The sequence below is a fragment of the Plecotus auritus genome, assembly GCF_963455305.1.
Source record: "Plecotus auritus genome assembly, chromosome: 12".
Taxonomy (NCBI): domain Eukaryota; kingdom Metazoa; phylum Chordata; class Mammalia; order Chiroptera; family Vespertilionidae; genus Plecotus; species Plecotus auritus.
In genome coordinates, this window is record NC_137778.1 from 39,372,983 (window position 1) to 39,390,368 (window position 17,386).

The window sequence follows — 17,386 nt, forward strand, 5'->3', positions numbered from 1 at the left end:
CGCGGGCCGCAGGCGGCCCACAAGGAATATTTTTGCGGCCCAGCCAATATAACGGCGTGAGCAGTTATTACATTTAGGAAAGGAAATAAGTCTCCTGTCAGATCCAGAATTGCCGACATTCACCTTGGGGCAGTTTTGAAAGTAATTACTGCGAACAAGCTTTCCCCCCGAAGTGGGAGAGAGAGTAGCAGAGCTGCCAAGTGCCGGGAAGAAAACATTAATCTTATCATTGCTCTTGTTTGTTTGTTTTTACTATACTTTTCGAAATAAACCTACTTTTCTATGAAAATGGAAGCTTTTGCTTTTTTTGCGGCCCACGTAAACTTAAACCTTGTTCATGTGGCCCGTGTGAGCCTTTGAGTTTGACATGCTTGACCTACACCCTCAATCAGGCCCCGCCCTGCACGAACACACATACACACACACACACACACACACACACACACACACACGCACGCACGCACGCACTTTCACCCATGCCACCATCCCCGTCATCAGGCCCCTCTGTGCCCACAGGGACAGGCACACACACAAACACTCCGGCACCGAGTGGCAGCCAACGGGGCTTGTCTGTTCTCTGCGAAACACCCACTTGTGACCTCGGGCCTGTGACCCTCCCTGTCCTCGCCTGGTAAGGGGCATAATAGCAGTGCCCCCGGGCGAGGACGTTTTGAGGCTTAAACATCCGACGAAGGTGAAGTCCGCAGAGCAGGCCGGGCGTAAGGAAGGACATGTGGTGGCGATGAGAGTCCATGGTGCCGTGGTCCTCGGGGCCTCCGCCCGGGCTCTCGGCACTAACCGGGTGGCTGTTGTCGCGTGAGGAGGGCGCTCTGGGCAGGGGGGTGGGGTGCTCACGGAGGGCTTCACCAAGGAGGTGATCCTGGAGCTGAAATGTAGGGTTGAGTGAGAGGGACCTGGCAGAGGGTTCAGAGTATGGAAAGAAAGACAAGTGACAGGAGACTTGGGAAGGCACTCGGGGGAGCACAGATCACTGAGGCAGGGCCCCAGGAATGTGCACGCACGTGCGCACCGTGCCCCACACCCTCGTGAGCGGTTCCCAGCTTAAGAACCAACACTGACCTCCCAACGCACAGAACTGAACCGGCCGGACAGAGGCTGTCTTTGGCAGCGGGAAGCTGGGTGCAGCCCACTCTCAGCATCTTTCACACTCGGGCCCGGGACGGGATCTGGGCCCAGGTCCCCAGCCACCCAGCTGTCCAGGGCCCATGGAAATGGGCTTTATTGGCCAAATAACGGGAGGCTGGGAGCCTGCCTTGGGGCCCCCAGGCCCGGCCCGGATGGAGGGCTCCTTGGTGGAGGAGGCATGGCTGGAGATGGCTCGGAGAGGTCCCTGGGGCCAAGGCTTTGGGTCTGGTCTCAGAGGCCCCGGGTGGGAGCCTGGTCCAGGCCTCAGGCAGGTCAGGGACCAGACACAGGATCCACAACCCGCCCCCTCCGCCCTGGGGTTTCTCTCCGCGGCTGACGGCTGTCCCTTTGATTCAGTTTAGGTTCTAGGGACTCATTCAGCCGCGTCACCATGTCCCGGCCCAGCAGCAAAGCCATCTACAGTAAGTTCTCCCTCCATCTCCTCCCCTGGCCCTCTGCATGCCGCCCACCCCGCACTGCCTGGGTCTCACCTGGGCCTTCTGCCCGCCCTCGCCCCCCCCCCCCCCACGCTGTCCCCCGCAGTGCACCGGAAGGAGTACTTGCACAACCTGGTCTCAGAGCCCGCCTGCCTGCAGCACCAGGTGGAGGTGAGTAACCCGGGCCCCAGACAGTTTCCTGATGCCACCCCGTTTTCCTGGTGCCCATGGCCCTGCCTCAAATCAGACACCCAGACAAGTCCTGCCACGGAGCCAGCAGCCCGGCCCAGCCAGGTCAGGAGGGCTCAGGCCTGGGAGGCCCAGGCAGCCGGCGGGAGGGAGGCCGGGTGGAGGGTTGAAGGACGCCAGGACAGCAGAGGAGGCACGTGCAGCCACTCCCACCCGCACCTGTCTCCAGACCCATCCCTGCCGCACCTGGCCCCGGGGGACTGCTCTTTGCCCTGCGTCTGGCCCCGGTACAAGGAGGAATGTGTGAGGTCAGCAGGCCCCAAGGGCAGTGTCTGGGCCTGGGCTCCCAGGGTGGCCGGGTAGAGCTGCTTGGAGGCTCTGGCCTGGGAGGAGGACACTGGCCCCGTGGCACCCAGTTGCCTGAAGGGCTGTGGGCACAACCCACACAGCACAGTCCGGAAGGGCGTGGTGGGGAGAGCAAACCCGGGGCACAGCAGAGCGGGGCTGTCCCGGGAAGGAGGAGGGAGGGACATGGGCGATGGTCGGGAGGCTCCACGGGGCCACAGAGGCTGGGACCAGGATCCTGGGCTTCATGGCGGGGCCAGGGCTGGGAACTGGCTTCTCTTGGGCCCAGCGGTTAAGAGCAAGAGGAGGCACGCCCAGGATGCCAGGGTGTTTGCTCACAGCGTCAGGGCCCTGGGCATGCAGGCGGCTCCCCCGGGAGAGGCGCTGGGGCCTGGGCAGAGAGCAGGGCAGTGGGACCAGGGAGGAGGCGGACGACACGCCCCCGACAAGGGCCTGGAGGGGACAGAAGGCAAGACTGTGACCTGTGAAGGCTGCGTTTGGACTGGAGGAGGAGGGGTCTCCGCGGGGAGGGAGAGTAACAGCAGAAACCTGGGGGATGATCAGACCAGCGGAGGGAAGGGCCTGCATGGAGATATGATCACTGCGCACCCCAAGGGGCAGGAATCGGGAGGAGGCGGGGCCTGGGTTTCCTCCCAAGATGCTAGGAGGAGCTGGATGGCAGTGGGAAGGGGTGGGGACCAGCATGAGCGAGGGCATGGAGACAGGAATGCAGGTCAGAGAGAAGGCCCAGGCTGGGATAGTGGATTCCCAAAGAAGCAAAGGAAGCCAGGGACGGAATTTGAGGGCCCTGCCTCCCCCCCAGAGGAGTTCGCGCTTTATTTGTTGGGTGGTTGAAGCCCACACTGACCACCATCCAGCCTCCTCAGCCCCCTGGACTGCTCAAGGCCACGTCCTCCCTCCAGAGTCCTAAACCCCCTCGTGCAGCCCCTCAGCCCCCTGGGGCCCGTCCCAGCCAGCTTCCGGCCTCACCAGCCCTCGAAGGCTGCTTTATGGGAAGGCCCTGCTTCCCCCTCTGCTGCCCTTCCGCCACCCCGCACGCCCTCTCTGCCCCCCTCTCCAAACCTGCTCCATTCCTGGCCTCCTCGCCCCTCAGCACCTGATGACGTGTAAGCTGGGCATGCAGGGGCTCCGGGAGCCCAAGGACGCCGTGCAGCGGCTGCAGGAGCTGGACGCTCAGGGCCGAGTGTGGAGCCAGAACCTGTTGCTGCAGGTCAGAGACGGCTGGCTCCAGCTGCTGGACATCGAGACCAAGGTCAGCCCTCCGCACACCTGCACGGGTCATCGCTAACCCAGCTGTGGGAGAGCAAGCACCGGGCGTCGGCTCCACCCCTCCCTGCCCCAAACAGCAGCCGCCCTCCCGTGGGCAGTGCACAGGCCTAGGAAGAGACCGGGCACAGTGGCCAGGGGGCAGGGGAGTGGACACTCCAGCCCCAGGCCTCTGCCGGGCTGGGGTGACCCTGATCAGGAGCCCCCACGAGCCACCCAGGCTCTCAGTGACCTCACAGCCACCTCTCCACCTGGCCCAGGAGGAGCTGGACTCCTACCGCCTGGACAGCATCCAGGCCATGGACGCGGTGCTCAACTCCTGCTCCTACAAGTCCGTGCTGTCCATCACCGTGCAGGGGGCGGGCCCGCCAGGCAGCAGCACTCTGCTCTTCCAGTGCCCGGAAGTGGGGGTGAGTGGCCCGGGTGGGGTCAAGAAGAGAGTGGGTGTGGGGCCCAACAACCATCACTCTCCCCAAACACACACACACACACACACACACACACACACACACCTGCCTACCTGCTGCCTCCTCCAGGCAGAGCGGCTGAGGACCAGCCTGCAGAAGGCCCTGAAGGAGGAGCTGGAGCTCAGGTAGGCAGCCTCTGCCCCGCCCACCATCCAGCCCAGGTGAGAGCCCGGGAGCTTGCAGCCCAAGGAACCGGGGCCTGGAGCTGGGAGGGGCCAAGCTGGGGCCAAGGCTAGATGGGCTGGGGTCTGGCCCAGGGGACACTGGAGACTGTCCCTAGAGCCTGACAAGGGACCTGAGAAAGCTCAGAGGTGGGCACATGAGGCAGGGGGGAGGCAGGGGGGAGGCAGGAAAGTTCCAGGTGGAGGCCTAGAGAGAAGTGTGGGCAGAGCCTCTGTCCCCAAAACACTGTCAAGCCTGTGTCTGCATCGTGTGCTCAGCAGACCCCGATTTGGAGTCCCTCACCCCGGCCAGGACAGATGGAGGGGGGCTCCTCTGGAAAGGCCACTCCCTAGGGAGCAGGCAGCCCCCCTGGAGTGGGGGCCCCCTCCAGAACAGCCCCACTGGATGGCCCCAGAGCACAGTAAGTGTGGGGTGTGGGGTGTGGGGTGTGGGGATGGGGAAGGAGAAGGTTTAGATTAAAGATCAGAGGCCATGTCCTCTTACATTGTAGGCATGCCACCATCCCCACGGCCCCTGTCACGACACTCCAGTGTCCGAGAACCCAGTGCCTTCGCTCTGCCTCCTCCAAGGCGCCCCCTGACCCCCGAGGACCCAGTGAGGGACGAGGTAACCACAGACTGTCTGGGCCTGCCGAGCTCCCGAGCCTGGCGAAGGGGGACACCAACCCTTCCCCCCAGAAACCAGGCCCCAGGGTGGCCAAGGCAGGCCTTGGGCTGAGGAGGGGGTAGGGGGGGGGCTGGGGCAGAGGCAGGGGCTGGGGCTGGGGCAGGTTGGGAGTTCCAGGGGGGCCTGATTGCCCGCCTGAGGCCCAAGCCCTTTGTGTCCAGGAGGTGCTGAACCGCATCCTGAGGGACATCGAGGTGTTCGTGCAGCCGCTGAGGAAGGCCCAGGCGAACGGCAGTGCGAAGAAGACGAAGAAACAGGGGAAGAAAAAGAACACGGGTCAGGGGGGTGAGTGCTGAGGGCCAGGGGAGAGGGGTGGTGCCTTGGGATAATCTGTGACCCACCGCCTTCTCCCCATCCCCATCCCCCATAGGGAGGACACAGGCGCAGTACATCGATTGCTTCCAGAAGTTCAAGTACAGCTTCAACCTCCTGGTATGTGGCTCCCACAAGTCCCAGCCTCCCTCACACCACTATAGGCATCCCAGGCTTCTCCCCTGGAACCTCCCCTCCCCCCTCTCAGGACCTTGGAGAGTGCCAGGCTCCCAACCAAGGCCCCGACACTGATGGGCCCTGAGGCCCTGGGGCCCCGGTGCAGGTGGGGTGGATGGAGGGTGGTGACGGTACCCCATGTCCCCAGGGGAGGCTGGCCATCCACCTGAAGGATCCCAGTGCCCCCGAGCTGCTGCACATGCTCTTCCAGACTCTGCACTTCGTGAGTGGGGGGAGGTCAGGGTGGCGAAGAGGTACAAGCTGAAGCGTAGACCAAGCAGAGGCCAGGGTGGCGGGCAGAGGGTAGAGGGAGGCTGTGGGGTCTGCCCCTCATTCACCCCCACACATCCTCCTCGACCCCAACACACCATCCCGCTGGGTACAGCGCCCTCGGCAAACTAGAGGGGCTGGGGGTGGAGCCAAGGATAGTGGGGCTCTGAGGCCGGGAGGAGCAGCAGGCCTGAGGCCAAGGGCAGGGCAGAAGCTGCACGAGACTCCGGGCCCTTCCCACTCCAGCTGGGCCTGGGGGACACCGCCCTCCTCCCTCTAGGTCCTGACGCAGTGCCCTGAGCAGAATCTCGCAGGCCAAGTGATCTCACCCCTCCTCACCCCCGAAGCCGTCAACATGCTCAAGTTCTACCTAAGCCCGCCTGACAGTAAACTCTGGAAGAGTCTGGGCCTGGCCTGGACCACCAGCCGGTGAGGGAGGACGAGGCTGGGCGCGTGGGGGCATAGGGCAGGACATTGGGTGCGGCGAGCTCTACACCATCACCGACCAGAAACATCTCAAAACAAACCGCTGGGCTCCACAGGGAGCTCCTAACTCTATGTTACACCAAGTACGAACGATTTTTATATAGATACTAGAGGCCCGGTGCATGAAAATTCATGCACTGGAGTGGGGGTCCCTCAGCCCGGCCTGCTCCCCTCCCAGTCCGGGAGCCCTCAGGGGCAGGAGGCGACCCGGAGATCAGGGGAAGGTGACGCCCCATCACACCTCTGCTGCTGCCACTGTTGGCTGCGCAAGCCTTGGCCGGCCCTGGTTACCTGAGCCTCGGGCAGCCCTGGGCGGCTGGGGGGCTGAGGGGACTGGGCGCCACCATCTTGTGGCTGTGGGCGTCGCCATCTTTGAGGGCAGGGCAGTCAATTAGCATATTCCCTCCTTATTGGCTGTGGGTGCCGTCATCTTTGCGATGGTGTGAGGGTCAATTAGCATATCCCCTCTTTATTAGATAGGATATATATATATATATATATATATATATATATATATTTAATTTCAGAGAGGGAGAGAGGGATTGAAACATCAACAATGAGAGAGAATCATTGATCAGCTGCCTCCTGAGTGCCCCCTACTGAGGATTGAGCCCACAACCCAGGCATGTGCCCTCGCCAGGAATTGAACTGTGACCTCCTGGTTCATGGGTCAATGCTCAACCACTGAGCCACACCGCCAGGGCTGGGACATTTCTTTTTAAAACCATCGCTTGCCATCACCTGCCTCAGAAGGAAAGGCTTTATCTCAGAAAAAAAGAACAATTCTCCCAAGAATGTAGAGTTGGCAACCTTCTACCAAAATATTTTCTCACTTTTGTCAAGAACAAAGTGAAAACTTGTCTCAATCGGGCCCAGAACTTAAGAATTACTGACATAAGAGTTGCTGCAAATGTAACATCTGTAAGACCTGGCAACCAACTGGCCGAGGAGTTAAGATCAAAAGTGAGATGCCACATCCGCGTAACCCCGAGATGGGCAGATGGACAACAAGGCCAAAGCGATGAGAGCCGTAGGGAGCGGGGGATAAACCCAGCTTGGATGTGCTGGGCTGGGGTATCAGGGAACATTCCACAGAGACAGGGGGGGCCCTGGCCCTCAGGGGAGAGGTCCGACCTGGCTATGAGGGTTTGAGAACAGTCAGTACAGAAATGATGGTTAGCGCCACCTAGAGGTGAGCCCTCCGCAGGCAGCCCTGGAACTCACCTTAATGAGCAAGGTCGCTCTGTCCCGGAGAGAGAGAAGGGAAACTTCTACATGTAAGTGGAGAAAGGAAAGAGGATTAAGGAGGCAAAGAGAAATTCCCGAGAGTTAAAAGAAGAAACAAAAGAGCAGAGGCATAAAAAACAAGAGAGAAGAGGGTTTTAGAAAGAGAAACCACCCAGGAAGTGAGTGAGCCTCTTGCTCTAGCATCTTGCCTAGTGAGTTCTTTTCAACTCAGCCCCATTAAAGGGGTTGTTGTCCAACCCACCCAGCGACATAAAGTATAATTCAATGCAGTCTGTCTATTTAGTGGTGATAGGATGTACATAAGATGCAATTTACCATTTTAATGTTTTTAAGAGTATAATTCAGTGGCACTAAATACTTAACAATGTTGGGCAACCATCACCACTATCCATTTCCAGAACTTTTTCCTGGTCCCAAACAGAAACTCTGTAACCATTCAGCAAGTAACAAAACTCTGTACCATGCCTCCCTCTCCCCAGCCCCGGGGAGCTCCTCCTCCTTTCTGGCTCTGTGTATCATTTTAAATACAAAATTAGGTCAGATATGCCCTGGAATGTTTTCTGATTTCTTACAATAACAAGAAGTTAGTGAATGAATGAGTTGAACATCAAACATACAGAAAATAGTCTAAAGAGGGTGTGAAAACACTCAAAAGAGTTGAGTTTCAGACAAGTTATATTTAGGTGGCTTGATTTTAGGCAAATTGACCCAAAGCTGTAAACAATGCTACATGCTGTGGTTTGGAAGGACATGGGCCATACGAAGCCAGCGGACTTGGCAATCGGGAGATTATGGGGACTTTAGAAAAACTGGTATCGACAGAGTAATGGCGGAGGTAAGAATCGGGTTGCAAGGAATAATGAAATGTAGGAAGGGCGAATAGACAACATTCTCAAAAAAGTTGGTACAGAGAAGGGAATAGAAGGACAGATTAAAAGCAGTAGTGGCACAGTCACGGGAAGACCTGAGCATGTTTTTAAGGCCAAGAGAAGGGACCGTTTAAAAAGATTCAGAAAATAAACAATGTATTTGTTCCCATTGAACACACGTTCTCAGCTGCCGCCTACGTACCCTCCACTGCACGGGGGACAGCAGCTCCCGGGGACAGGTGGGCGTCACGTGCAGCACCTGTGAGAGAAGCGGCAACCCAGGCGGCCACGTTCAGTGCCGAGCGGGAGGAAACACCCACCTCTGCCCAGCCCCCACCTTAAGTCCAACCCCCAGTGGGTGTGATCGCGTGCCCGGCGTGTTCTCGTGGAGTTGACATAGCTGAACTCCGTGGGCAGAGGTGAAGCTGGCCACAGGTCCCTGCCCTGCGGGATCCGCTCACGCCCAGCGCTTGGCCCCTTCCTGGGTGTTCTGGGGCCTTTCATCTGTGTGCGTGGGCACGCCCTCCGTTACCTAGATCGGGGGCGGGGAACGTCCAGCCCTCGGGCCATCTAAGGTGCACGAAATCATTTCGTCTGGCCCTGCCAAGGCATTAGGGGGCGAGTTAATTAAATGTCTGGCCAGATACAGCAGGCTAATTTTTAAGTTGATAATTGTGTGTGGCCCGCGAATGATGCTGTAAGTATCCAAACGGCCCTTGGCAGAAAGCAGGTTCCCTGCTCCTGCCCTAGGAGACCCCGAGGCTAGGTTCCGTCTGCTCTGCTGTCCCACGGCCTGGAGCACAGTGGGCTCAGCTTGGTTCTCTCCCCAGGGACAACTGGACAGGCCAGGAGCCCCCACCCTACCAACCTACGTTCTATGATGGCTGGCAGCCTTCAGAACCTTCCAACCAGGTAAGGGGAGCTTAGCACGGAGCCCTACTCCAAGCCCTGACCTCCGGCTCGTTTCTGCCTTCTCAGTCCACGCCATGGTCACATGGCAACTGAGAACCCATATGTAGGGGCCAGGCAGGCAGGCAGGGGAGGGGACGTGAGGCAGCTGTGTGGGAGTGGCTCTGTGGCCAGCTCCCTGCCTCCACGCTGCCCTCCCTCACTCTGCCCTCGCTCACTCTGTCCCGCCCCCACAGGCACCCTCAGGATACCAGGACTCTGCTTCCCTCCGGTGAGCCAGCCCGGGCCTTAGTCAGGGCCCTACGGTGAAGGGGAGGGTGAGAAGGGGCTGACCCTGTGGACCTGTGGGTGCTACATCTCAGACACCCTCTGGGTCTCTTTCAGCCAGACGCATCCGTGCACAGGCACGTCCCTCCCCCTTGGGTGAGAACGCAGGTTTTCACCTTCCGGGCTGCAACCCCTCTTCTAGCGCCTGCCTCTGACTTCCCAGAGCGCGGGAATAAGGGCAGAGCTCAGAGGGAGAGAAGTCCCCAACTGAGTCCTCAGAGATCAACCACATCCCAGACCCTGCTGCCTGCAGACAACGCCCCCTAAGCCCCACTAACACTGCCCCGTCATTCAACCCTGTGGACACCCAATAGTCGCCTCCAGACTCGGGTGGGAGACAGCTGGGGCTCCGTTCCCCAGGCCCGGCTCCAGCACCCTGGGGGGAGGGGGCATGTCAGGTCAGGGAGCGCCTCCCACTTGGCTCAAGAGGAGACACACACCATGGCCCTCCGTGCGTGCGGGGACCCTAACCTTGTACCCTTCACCCCAAGGCCAGTCCAGCCAGCTCTGAGAATGCAAGTCATACATGAGTTTAAAGCTAGGAACCCAAAGGAGCTGACAGTGGCCCCCGGAGAAGTGCTGGAGGTGAGCGGGCTGGGCGGGCGCTGCAGGCAGCCTGGGGTGGGGGTGCGGGTGGGGCTGCTGGGGTGGGTGGCCTAGAGGGAGCGGGAACGTGGGGAGGGCTGGGAAGGAGAAAGCCTTGTCGGGGAGGAAGAGGCTCGTGTGACTGAGGGTGACTCCCGGCAGGTTCTGGACCACAGCAAGCGGTGGTGGCTGGTGAAGGACCAGAGGGGAGAGAGCGGCTACATTCCCAGCAACATCCTGGAGCCCCTGCAGTCGGGGGGCCCCAGGAGCCAGAGCCCGGCCCTTCGGGTACTCCTGGGCTCAACCAGCCTCAGCTCTGGGGCCGGGGAGGGTGGGGCGGGGGCCTCAGGACAGTGGAGAAGGCTGTCCTGGTTGATTTAATGTCATCACGTGCTCACATGGCCACGCTTATCAGGAGCCGGAGCCGAGGCTAAGCCTGGGCCTTGCCGGGCACGCAAGCCGCGGGGCAAGTAACCCGCCGGCAGCCCAGAGCAAGGCCCAGGCGATGGGGGCCCTGGGGGGCTCTGGGAGGAGATGGTCTCTGACTCCAAGTGCCCCCAATTCTAGGCCCCGATGCTGCGACTTAGCTCCAGGCCCGAGGAGGTCAGAGCCTGGCTGCAGGCAGAGAACTTCGCCCCTGGGTGAGCACCTCGCCCCTGGGGTGCGTGGGGGGCCTTGGTGGAGGGTTCAGACAGTAAGCAAGGAGACCCAGAACCCCAGGACCTGCCTCCTGACCTACACGCTACCTACACTGTACTTACATGGTACACGACAATCCCACACGTGTTGCCCTGTCACAGCAGAAGAGGGGCTGTGTTCATGCCTAAGTGGGGAGCCCTTGCCATGGGGAAGGCAGTAGGATTGGGGGGACACAGGAGGAACCTCGGCTGCTACCCCCCACCCACCTACCCCCCACCTGCCCCCACAAGATTTTCTTTCCTGCACGCCTCCCTCCAGACCAGGAGTCTGCAATTGGTTTAAGCCAAAATGCATACGTTACTCCTTCACCTCCACACGCCCTGTTCCATGAATTATCCCGCAACCCCAGCCTCCGAGCCCAAACAGCTCCTCTCTACCAGACTCAGGCCCAAGTCCTCTGCCCACACTGACGGCCTCTGTCTGTCCCCAGCACCGTGAACACCCTCGGGGCCCTGTCGGGGTCGCAGCTGCTTTACCTGAGCCCGGGGGAGCTCCAGATGATGTGTCCACAGGATGCCCCCCGGGTCGTGGCCCGGCTGGAGGCCACCAGAAGGATGCTGGGGGTGAGAACACCCTGGGAACCCCAGTGGAAATGTGGGGTGCTCCTTGGGTGACAGTGAGAGCCAGCAGGCCTGCCCTAGGGTGGAACTGAGCGTGCCGGGTACTGGGCCGGGCTATTCCCACAGGGACTTGACATCATGGGCTCAGGCAGGCCTGGAGGTCCGAGCAGAGTGTCCGCAGGAGCTCTGGGGGGGGGGGGGGGCGGTCCCTTCCCTGGCACCAGCCTCATCTCCATCCTTCTTTCCTCAGATAAGCCCGTAGGCACCAACTCAGACATCTCCAAGACCAAGGCCTTCTCACAGCCAGACGGAGGATCTGATTCTCTTTAGAGCCCCCAGCAGTCCTCTTGCAGGTCCCCAGTTTGCAGCGAACCCCGCACCCAGCTCACACAGCAAGCCCAGAGGTTGGGCGGATGGTGCCCTCTCGCTGCGTGGGGAGCCCTCTCCAGCAACCATCTATTTATTGTGTCTGTCCTAGGCCCGGAGCACACGTGCCTAGCTTTGTCAGGATGCCACTTAGTCCTCTCCTCCCCAATAAAAGCGTCTTCAAGCCTGGCCTGCGCCTCCCTCTCAGCTTCTTCTGGGCCTGATGGGGGCCAGAGGCAGGGAGGCAGGAGGAGCTGGGGCACTGGGCAGGACCCAGCAGCAGCCCGGCATCCATCACTGGACCAGACTGAGCCGGGGTGGGAGTCCCACGGCCACCTGGAACGCGGAGCCAGCCTTTGAGGATTATGGCCCAGGCTCTGCTTACCCTCTTTCTAAACAAACGCCCAACGATGCTCACCATCGTTGCCCTTCTGCGCACATTTCTCCGGTATATCTATCCAAGGCGCCCAGCAGCGCCCAGGGCACGGCACTCCACAGGAGCAGAGAGGGCCGGGCTGCGGGCGGGGGGAGGTTTTGATCAGCCGCGCTGGCTGCTGGTCTGCTTGGCAGCTTCCTCCTTTGATACAATTTTTGTCCCCTCCTGGTGGGTGAGCCGACCTTGAGCTTCCTCCCCAGCTTGTCTCCAGTGACAGAGCGTAGGGAACGTTGGACTGGAAGTTCAAAGTCCACCAACTGGCTGGCAAGGCATCTCGCGCTCTGGGCCCTATTTTCTCAAAGGTTTATGAGGCGTTTCGGCACTAATGTGGCTTCTGGGATTTAGGGTACACAGCGGTCTTTAAGCTCCTAAGTGTCATGGACTCCCCTCCCAGAGCAGAGGCGCTTCTACTGACTCAGTCTACACATAAGGCTTGATGTACTGTGGATCAAGGACCCCCTAGAGTTCTTTTCTTTTCTTTTTTTGTTACTCCTCACCCGAGGATATTTTTCCCATTGATTTTTATTGAGATTGAGTGGAAGGAAGGGGGAAAGACAGAGAGAGAGAAACATCGATGTGAGAGAGACACATCATTTGGTTGCCTCCTGCACACACTCCGACCGGGGCCGGGGATTGAGCCTGCAACCAAGGCACGTGCCCTTGACCGAAATTGAACTCGGGACCCTTCAGTTCTCAGGCTGATGCTCCAACCACTGAGCCAACCCGGCTAGAGGCACCCTGGGGTTCTTAATATGTTTCCGTAAGTATCTCTTAGCCGGATTTGTCCAGGACCTTAACATTGCCGAGGGCCCAGACCCCCCGAGGTGTAGACAGCCTAGTCATTCCAGCCTCAGAATATCATCTCTTTTCCCTCACAAAAGAGAGAACAAGTCCCTGAGCCCATGATGTCAAGTCCCTCAGGGTCTGACTGTCAAGGGCAAAAGTTCATCAGAAAGTTAATGTCTTGGGATGGGGAGGAGATATTAACCCATTGTCCTCTGGGCTTGGGGGACCTGCAGGCGCCCTAGAAAAAGGGAGACACTCCAGGACCAGGAAAAAAGTGTTTTAGCCCCGCGCCCCCCAGATTTCCCAACAAAGATTGAGATCAGGTGAGGGGCTGCTCGGATGTCCAGTTCAGTGAAACTAACATGAGCTGTGCTGTTACACAGACCTAGGCCGCCGCCCTTGAGAATTTGAGAGCTTAGAATGGCAACTCACCCAACCCCTCCAGGCCTCCTTTATCCCCTTCTGTGAAATGGGCATCAAATCTACTTCGCAAAGTTGTGAAGCTTAACATATATGAAGTACCTAGATGACTGGTAGTGAGGGAATGTTAGTCTTACACCTCAGGGGAATTTGTGACTGGCCGTTTGTTGCCTTGGGAGGAGAGATTCAGCCATTATGACTGTATCTGTCCCTATGTGTGGCACTTTTTTTTTTCTTTCTTCTTTTTAGTGAAATGTCCTTTTAAAAAGTCCCAACCTTGCTTCAGCCAGACTAAGGGAGAAATAGGATTTCCCACATCCCGGCGAGGCGGGAAAGGGTTTTGGGTCCTAAGTGGCCGGGCTGGGTAGACCCTGGGGCCAGGAACCTTGGAATAGCTCCGGACTCCTGCCACCTCCCAACATGCACACAAGGGTGGGGTTCCCGGGTGATCAGAGCCACAGCCTTGCCCACCTTTCCCCCTCCCTCCCACCTAGGTAAATATCTCACTCTGCCGGGGTAACCAGAGCCCTCACTGCTCGGGCTGTGGGCACCATTAACGGAGTGCGGCTCCCACCCTTGGGGAGCGCAGAGTCCCAACCCCAGGCCCCCAGCGCCCCAGCACGCGCGCTGCACCCCTCCCTGAGCCTCGGGGGCTGCAGAAGCCGAGCCGCGCGTGGCCCAGGGGACACGTTAGGAGGGAACCCGGCGGGGGGCGGAGTCAGGCTCTCGCGTCGGCCCCGCCCACCACATCGGGTATAAAGTGCCGCCCGGTCCGCGCTCGCCTCCCTCCCAAAGGCACGGAAAGGACACCACCATGTCGTCGTCCAAGTCCATGGTTCTGGGGTACTGGGATATCCGCGGGGTGAGTGTGCTCTCGACGGCCGAGCCGCTGGGTCAGGGAGACGGACGCAGGGGCGGCGGGGCTCAGGCCAACGGCCCCCCACGGAAGGGTTCCCCTCGGAGCCCAGCCGCCCTCCCGCGACCCCAGCCCCGCCGAGTCCCTGTCGAGTCCCCGCCGCGGAGGCGACCCCGGCCCCGCCCCTGGGACCCGGGCCGCGGAGAGAGGCCGGGGACGGCCAGCCGCTGGGCCGATGGGGGGCGGGGGGCGGCTTAACGACCACTGGGCGGGACGCGGGGCTCGGCAGCCCGGGAGGGGGACGTTGGCGGCTGGAGTGGGAGTGGGGGTGGGGTGGGGGAGGGTGGGGTGAGGAGAGGGGGCTGCGCAGGCGCCGACCCGGGTTGTCCCCCCCCAGCTGGCGCACGCCATTCGCCTGCTCCTGGAGTTCACCGGTACCTGCTACGAGGAGAAACGGTACATCTGCGGGGGAGGTAAGGCGCGCTCCGCCCCTGCCTTCCTGTGCCCCGAAGGTGGCATCACTCCCAAGTCCAGTGCGACGAGGGCCCCCACCTGGAAGCGCTCACCTGGAGCTGGGGTTCTCCCTCGGCCCAACCCCGTCCTAACGCTTAACCAAGGAGGCCCCGGCGATGAAATGGTTAAGCAGTGGGGCCTGGGGATGTGCGCTCCTGGGACTAGGCTATTTCCCTAGATCTCCCTACTGCCCTCGGGAAATTGAAGTTGGGTCCCATTCCATTCTCTCTCTTGCAGCTCCTGACTTCGATAAAAGCCAATGGCTGGATGTGAAATTCAAGCTGGACCTGGACTTTCCAAACGTAGGTGGTTTAGGAGGAGGGGAGCCAGAGGGAAGGCGGTCCCCTGGACCCTCACTTCTTCCCTCTCTGGCCTGGGGGGCATCTACAACAGGGCTCTTCACCTGGATAGAATAAACAGACTTCATGAACTTGGAGAAAAGAATTATTTTGTAGAATAAACAGACTTCAAGAACTCGGAGAAAAGAATTATTTTCACTCCCACGAAGCACTAACTGAAGTTACCAGTCCCTTTATTGTGCATATGAGCAATAAGTGACGCTGGTTATGAGCCACGTCTGTGGCTTTGTCACTAGAAATCGGGCATTTTCATATTCTGTTGGATGTGTGGAAGGTATTGTAAATAAATATGTACATCCATCCTACTTGGACATTGTGGTAATTATTACCCCTGCTTGTTATTTGATTCACTAATAGGCACATATTACTGTTACAATTTTGTTTTCTTAATGTTTTTATAAATGGTGTAAATATGTGTAATTTGCTTTATGCCTTTAAAAAACTTCTGCAAGAAGGGTTCATGGCGTACACACACACACACACACACACATACACCTGTCTAAATTCACGTGGGGGCCCAATCACTACCTTCTACTTATGTGCTTCTCCCTCCTAACTTCTCTCTCTCTACTGTTCACGTCCCTGCAAGTCTCACCTGCCCCAGGAGACAGGCAGGTGGTTCATTTCACCTTTTCCTTCCAGCTGCCCTACCTCATGGACGGCAAGAACAAGATCACCCAGAGCAACGCCATCTTGCGCTACATCGCGCGCAAGCACAACATGTGTGAGTGGGGTAGGGCTGGGGAGGGGGCCAAGGCTGGCCACTCTCTGGGGGGTGGATATGCCAGGGTGACCGCTTGTCGTCTGGCCTACAGGTGGGGATACTGAAGAAGAAAAGATCCGCGTGGACATCATGGAGAACCAGATCATGGATTTCCGCATGCAACTGGTTCGAATCTGCTACAACTCGGACCATGTGAGTTTCCCCGGCAGCCAGGCAGGCATGAGGGAAAGGAGCCTTAGGAACCCGAGGTTAAGTCTCCATGCTCCTGCCCCCTTCCCACCAACCCAAGCTGTCGGAATAGGAAGCAGAACTCTGACTTGGTGGCAGTTTGCTTGTCATAAACGGTGGTGGTGGCCCTCTCCGTTCCAAACCCCTCCTGTGCATCCTGCCATCCCAACCTGAGGCACCTGGAGAGGAAGGTGCTGGGGAAAGGGGCCCTGAACGTCCATCCCTGGCCCCAACCCCAGTCAGCTGTGAACATGATGACAGCTATTCTCTCTCTCTCTCTCTCTCCCAGGAAAAGCTGAAGCCCCAGTACTTGGAACAGCTCCCTGGACAACTGAAACAGTTCTCCCTGTTCCTGGGGAAATTCTCGTGGTTTGCAGGGGAGAAGGTAGGAGGAGGGGAAGGGAGAGGATTGCTCTCTGTCGCTGCAGATGCTCATGAACTCTCCTGACCTCACCGTCTTACTGTGTCTCTAGCTCACCTTTGTGGATTTCCTCACCTACGATGTCTTAGATCAGAACCGGATGTTTGAGCCCAAGTGCCTGGATGAGTTTCCAAACCTGAAGGCTTTCATGTGCCGTTTTGAGGTGAAGGATGCTCCCAACACCTTTCCCTTACAGAAACACTCACAGGCTCCCCGGGGCCCCAGGCACCCCACTGTGGTGGGTCTTGGCCAACACCAGCTTTTGCCTCAAGGGATCCACGGTTGGGCACCTCCAGACCTTTCCGTCTTGGGAAGGGTCCGGCTTCTGTACCCCAAAGGGGGGTGGGGCCAGGCAGCTGTGAGTGCCGCTGCTTAGAAACGGGCTGTCAGGAGGCTGTGCTGGTCTCTCTGAGGCGTGGCGTGCTTCCCCTGCAGGCTTTGGAGAAGATTGCGGCCTACATGCAGTCCGACCGCTTCTTCAAGATGCCCGTCAACAACAAGATGGCCCTGTGGGGCTGCAAGAGAATATGCTGAGCAGGAGGCTGCCTCGCACCGCCTCTTCTGTCCCCTCCTGCCCCCGGGGGACCTGTGTGCTTTCTTCTCTGCTCTTCTCAATAAATAGCCCTTAGGCTACTGGTGTCCCACTGGGTTTCTCTAGGGAGGAACGGCCGGAGCAGAGTGAGGATGCCGGAGAATTATTACCAAGACGTGGCTCAGTCCCTGCAACACTGACATCCCCACCCCCCCAATTGCGTTCAGTGGCTACTATAGAGGGTCTTGCCCAAGCCTAGAAAGAAAGGTGAGCCCTGGCTGGTTTGGCTCAGTGGCTAGAGCGTTGGCCTGCAGACCAAATGATCCCGGGTTCGATTCTGGCCAAGGGCACGTACCTCGGTTGCAGGCTCCTCCCCGGCCCAGGCCCTGGTTGGGGCGCATGCAGGAGGCAACCAGTTGATGTGTTTCTCTCACATTGATGTTTCTCTCTGTGTTTCCCTCTTCCACTCTCCCTAAAAAAAATCAATGGAAAAATATCCTTGGGTGAGGATTAAAAGAAAAAAAAATTGCATAAGGAGCCATATCCCAAAAAGCATTAGAGATGCTCATTTGTTTTCATTGCT

The 17,386-nt window shown here is 58.9% G+C and overlaps 2 protein-coding genes across 2 annotated transcripts; both read left to right on the forward strand.

Moving 5' to 3' along the window:
- Window positions 1-1,506: 1,506 nt before the first annotated feature.
- Window positions 1,507-11,216, forward strand: EPS8L3 (EPS8 signaling adaptor L3; the record flags this gene model as incomplete). The annotated part of the gene is made up of 17 exons (XM_080648292.1): window positions 1,507-1,568; window positions 1,690-1,754; window positions 3,232-3,390; window positions 3,665-3,814; window positions 3,941-3,996; window positions 4,315-4,454; window positions 4,545-4,660; window positions 4,882-5,005; window positions 5,091-5,152; window positions 5,358-5,432; window positions 5,760-5,908; window positions 8,913-8,994; window positions 9,228-9,262; window positions 9,810-9,903; window positions 10,066-10,191; window positions 10,471-10,544; window positions 11,033-11,216. The coding sequence occupies exons 1-17, from the start codon at window positions 1,538-1,540 to the stop codon at window positions 11,214-11,216; spliced, it is 1,722 nt and encodes a 573-aa protein (XP_080504418.1). The 5' UTR covers window positions 1,507-1,537.
- A 2,697-nt stretch (window positions 11,217-13,913) lies between these two features.
- Window positions 13,914-17,357, forward strand: GSTM3 (glutathione S-transferase mu 3). The gene is made up of 8 exons (XM_080648326.1): window positions 13,914-14,032; window positions 14,424-14,499; window positions 14,777-14,841; window positions 15,541-15,622; window positions 15,714-15,814; window positions 16,140-16,235; window positions 16,324-16,434; window positions 16,707-17,357. The coding sequence occupies exons 1-8, from the start codon at window positions 13,985-13,987 to the stop codon at window positions 16,803-16,805; spliced, it is 678 nt and encodes a 225-aa protein (XP_080504452.1). The 5' UTR covers window positions 13,914-13,984; the 3' UTR covers window positions 16,806-17,357.
- The last annotated feature ends 29 nt before the right edge of the window (window positions 17,358-17,386 follow it).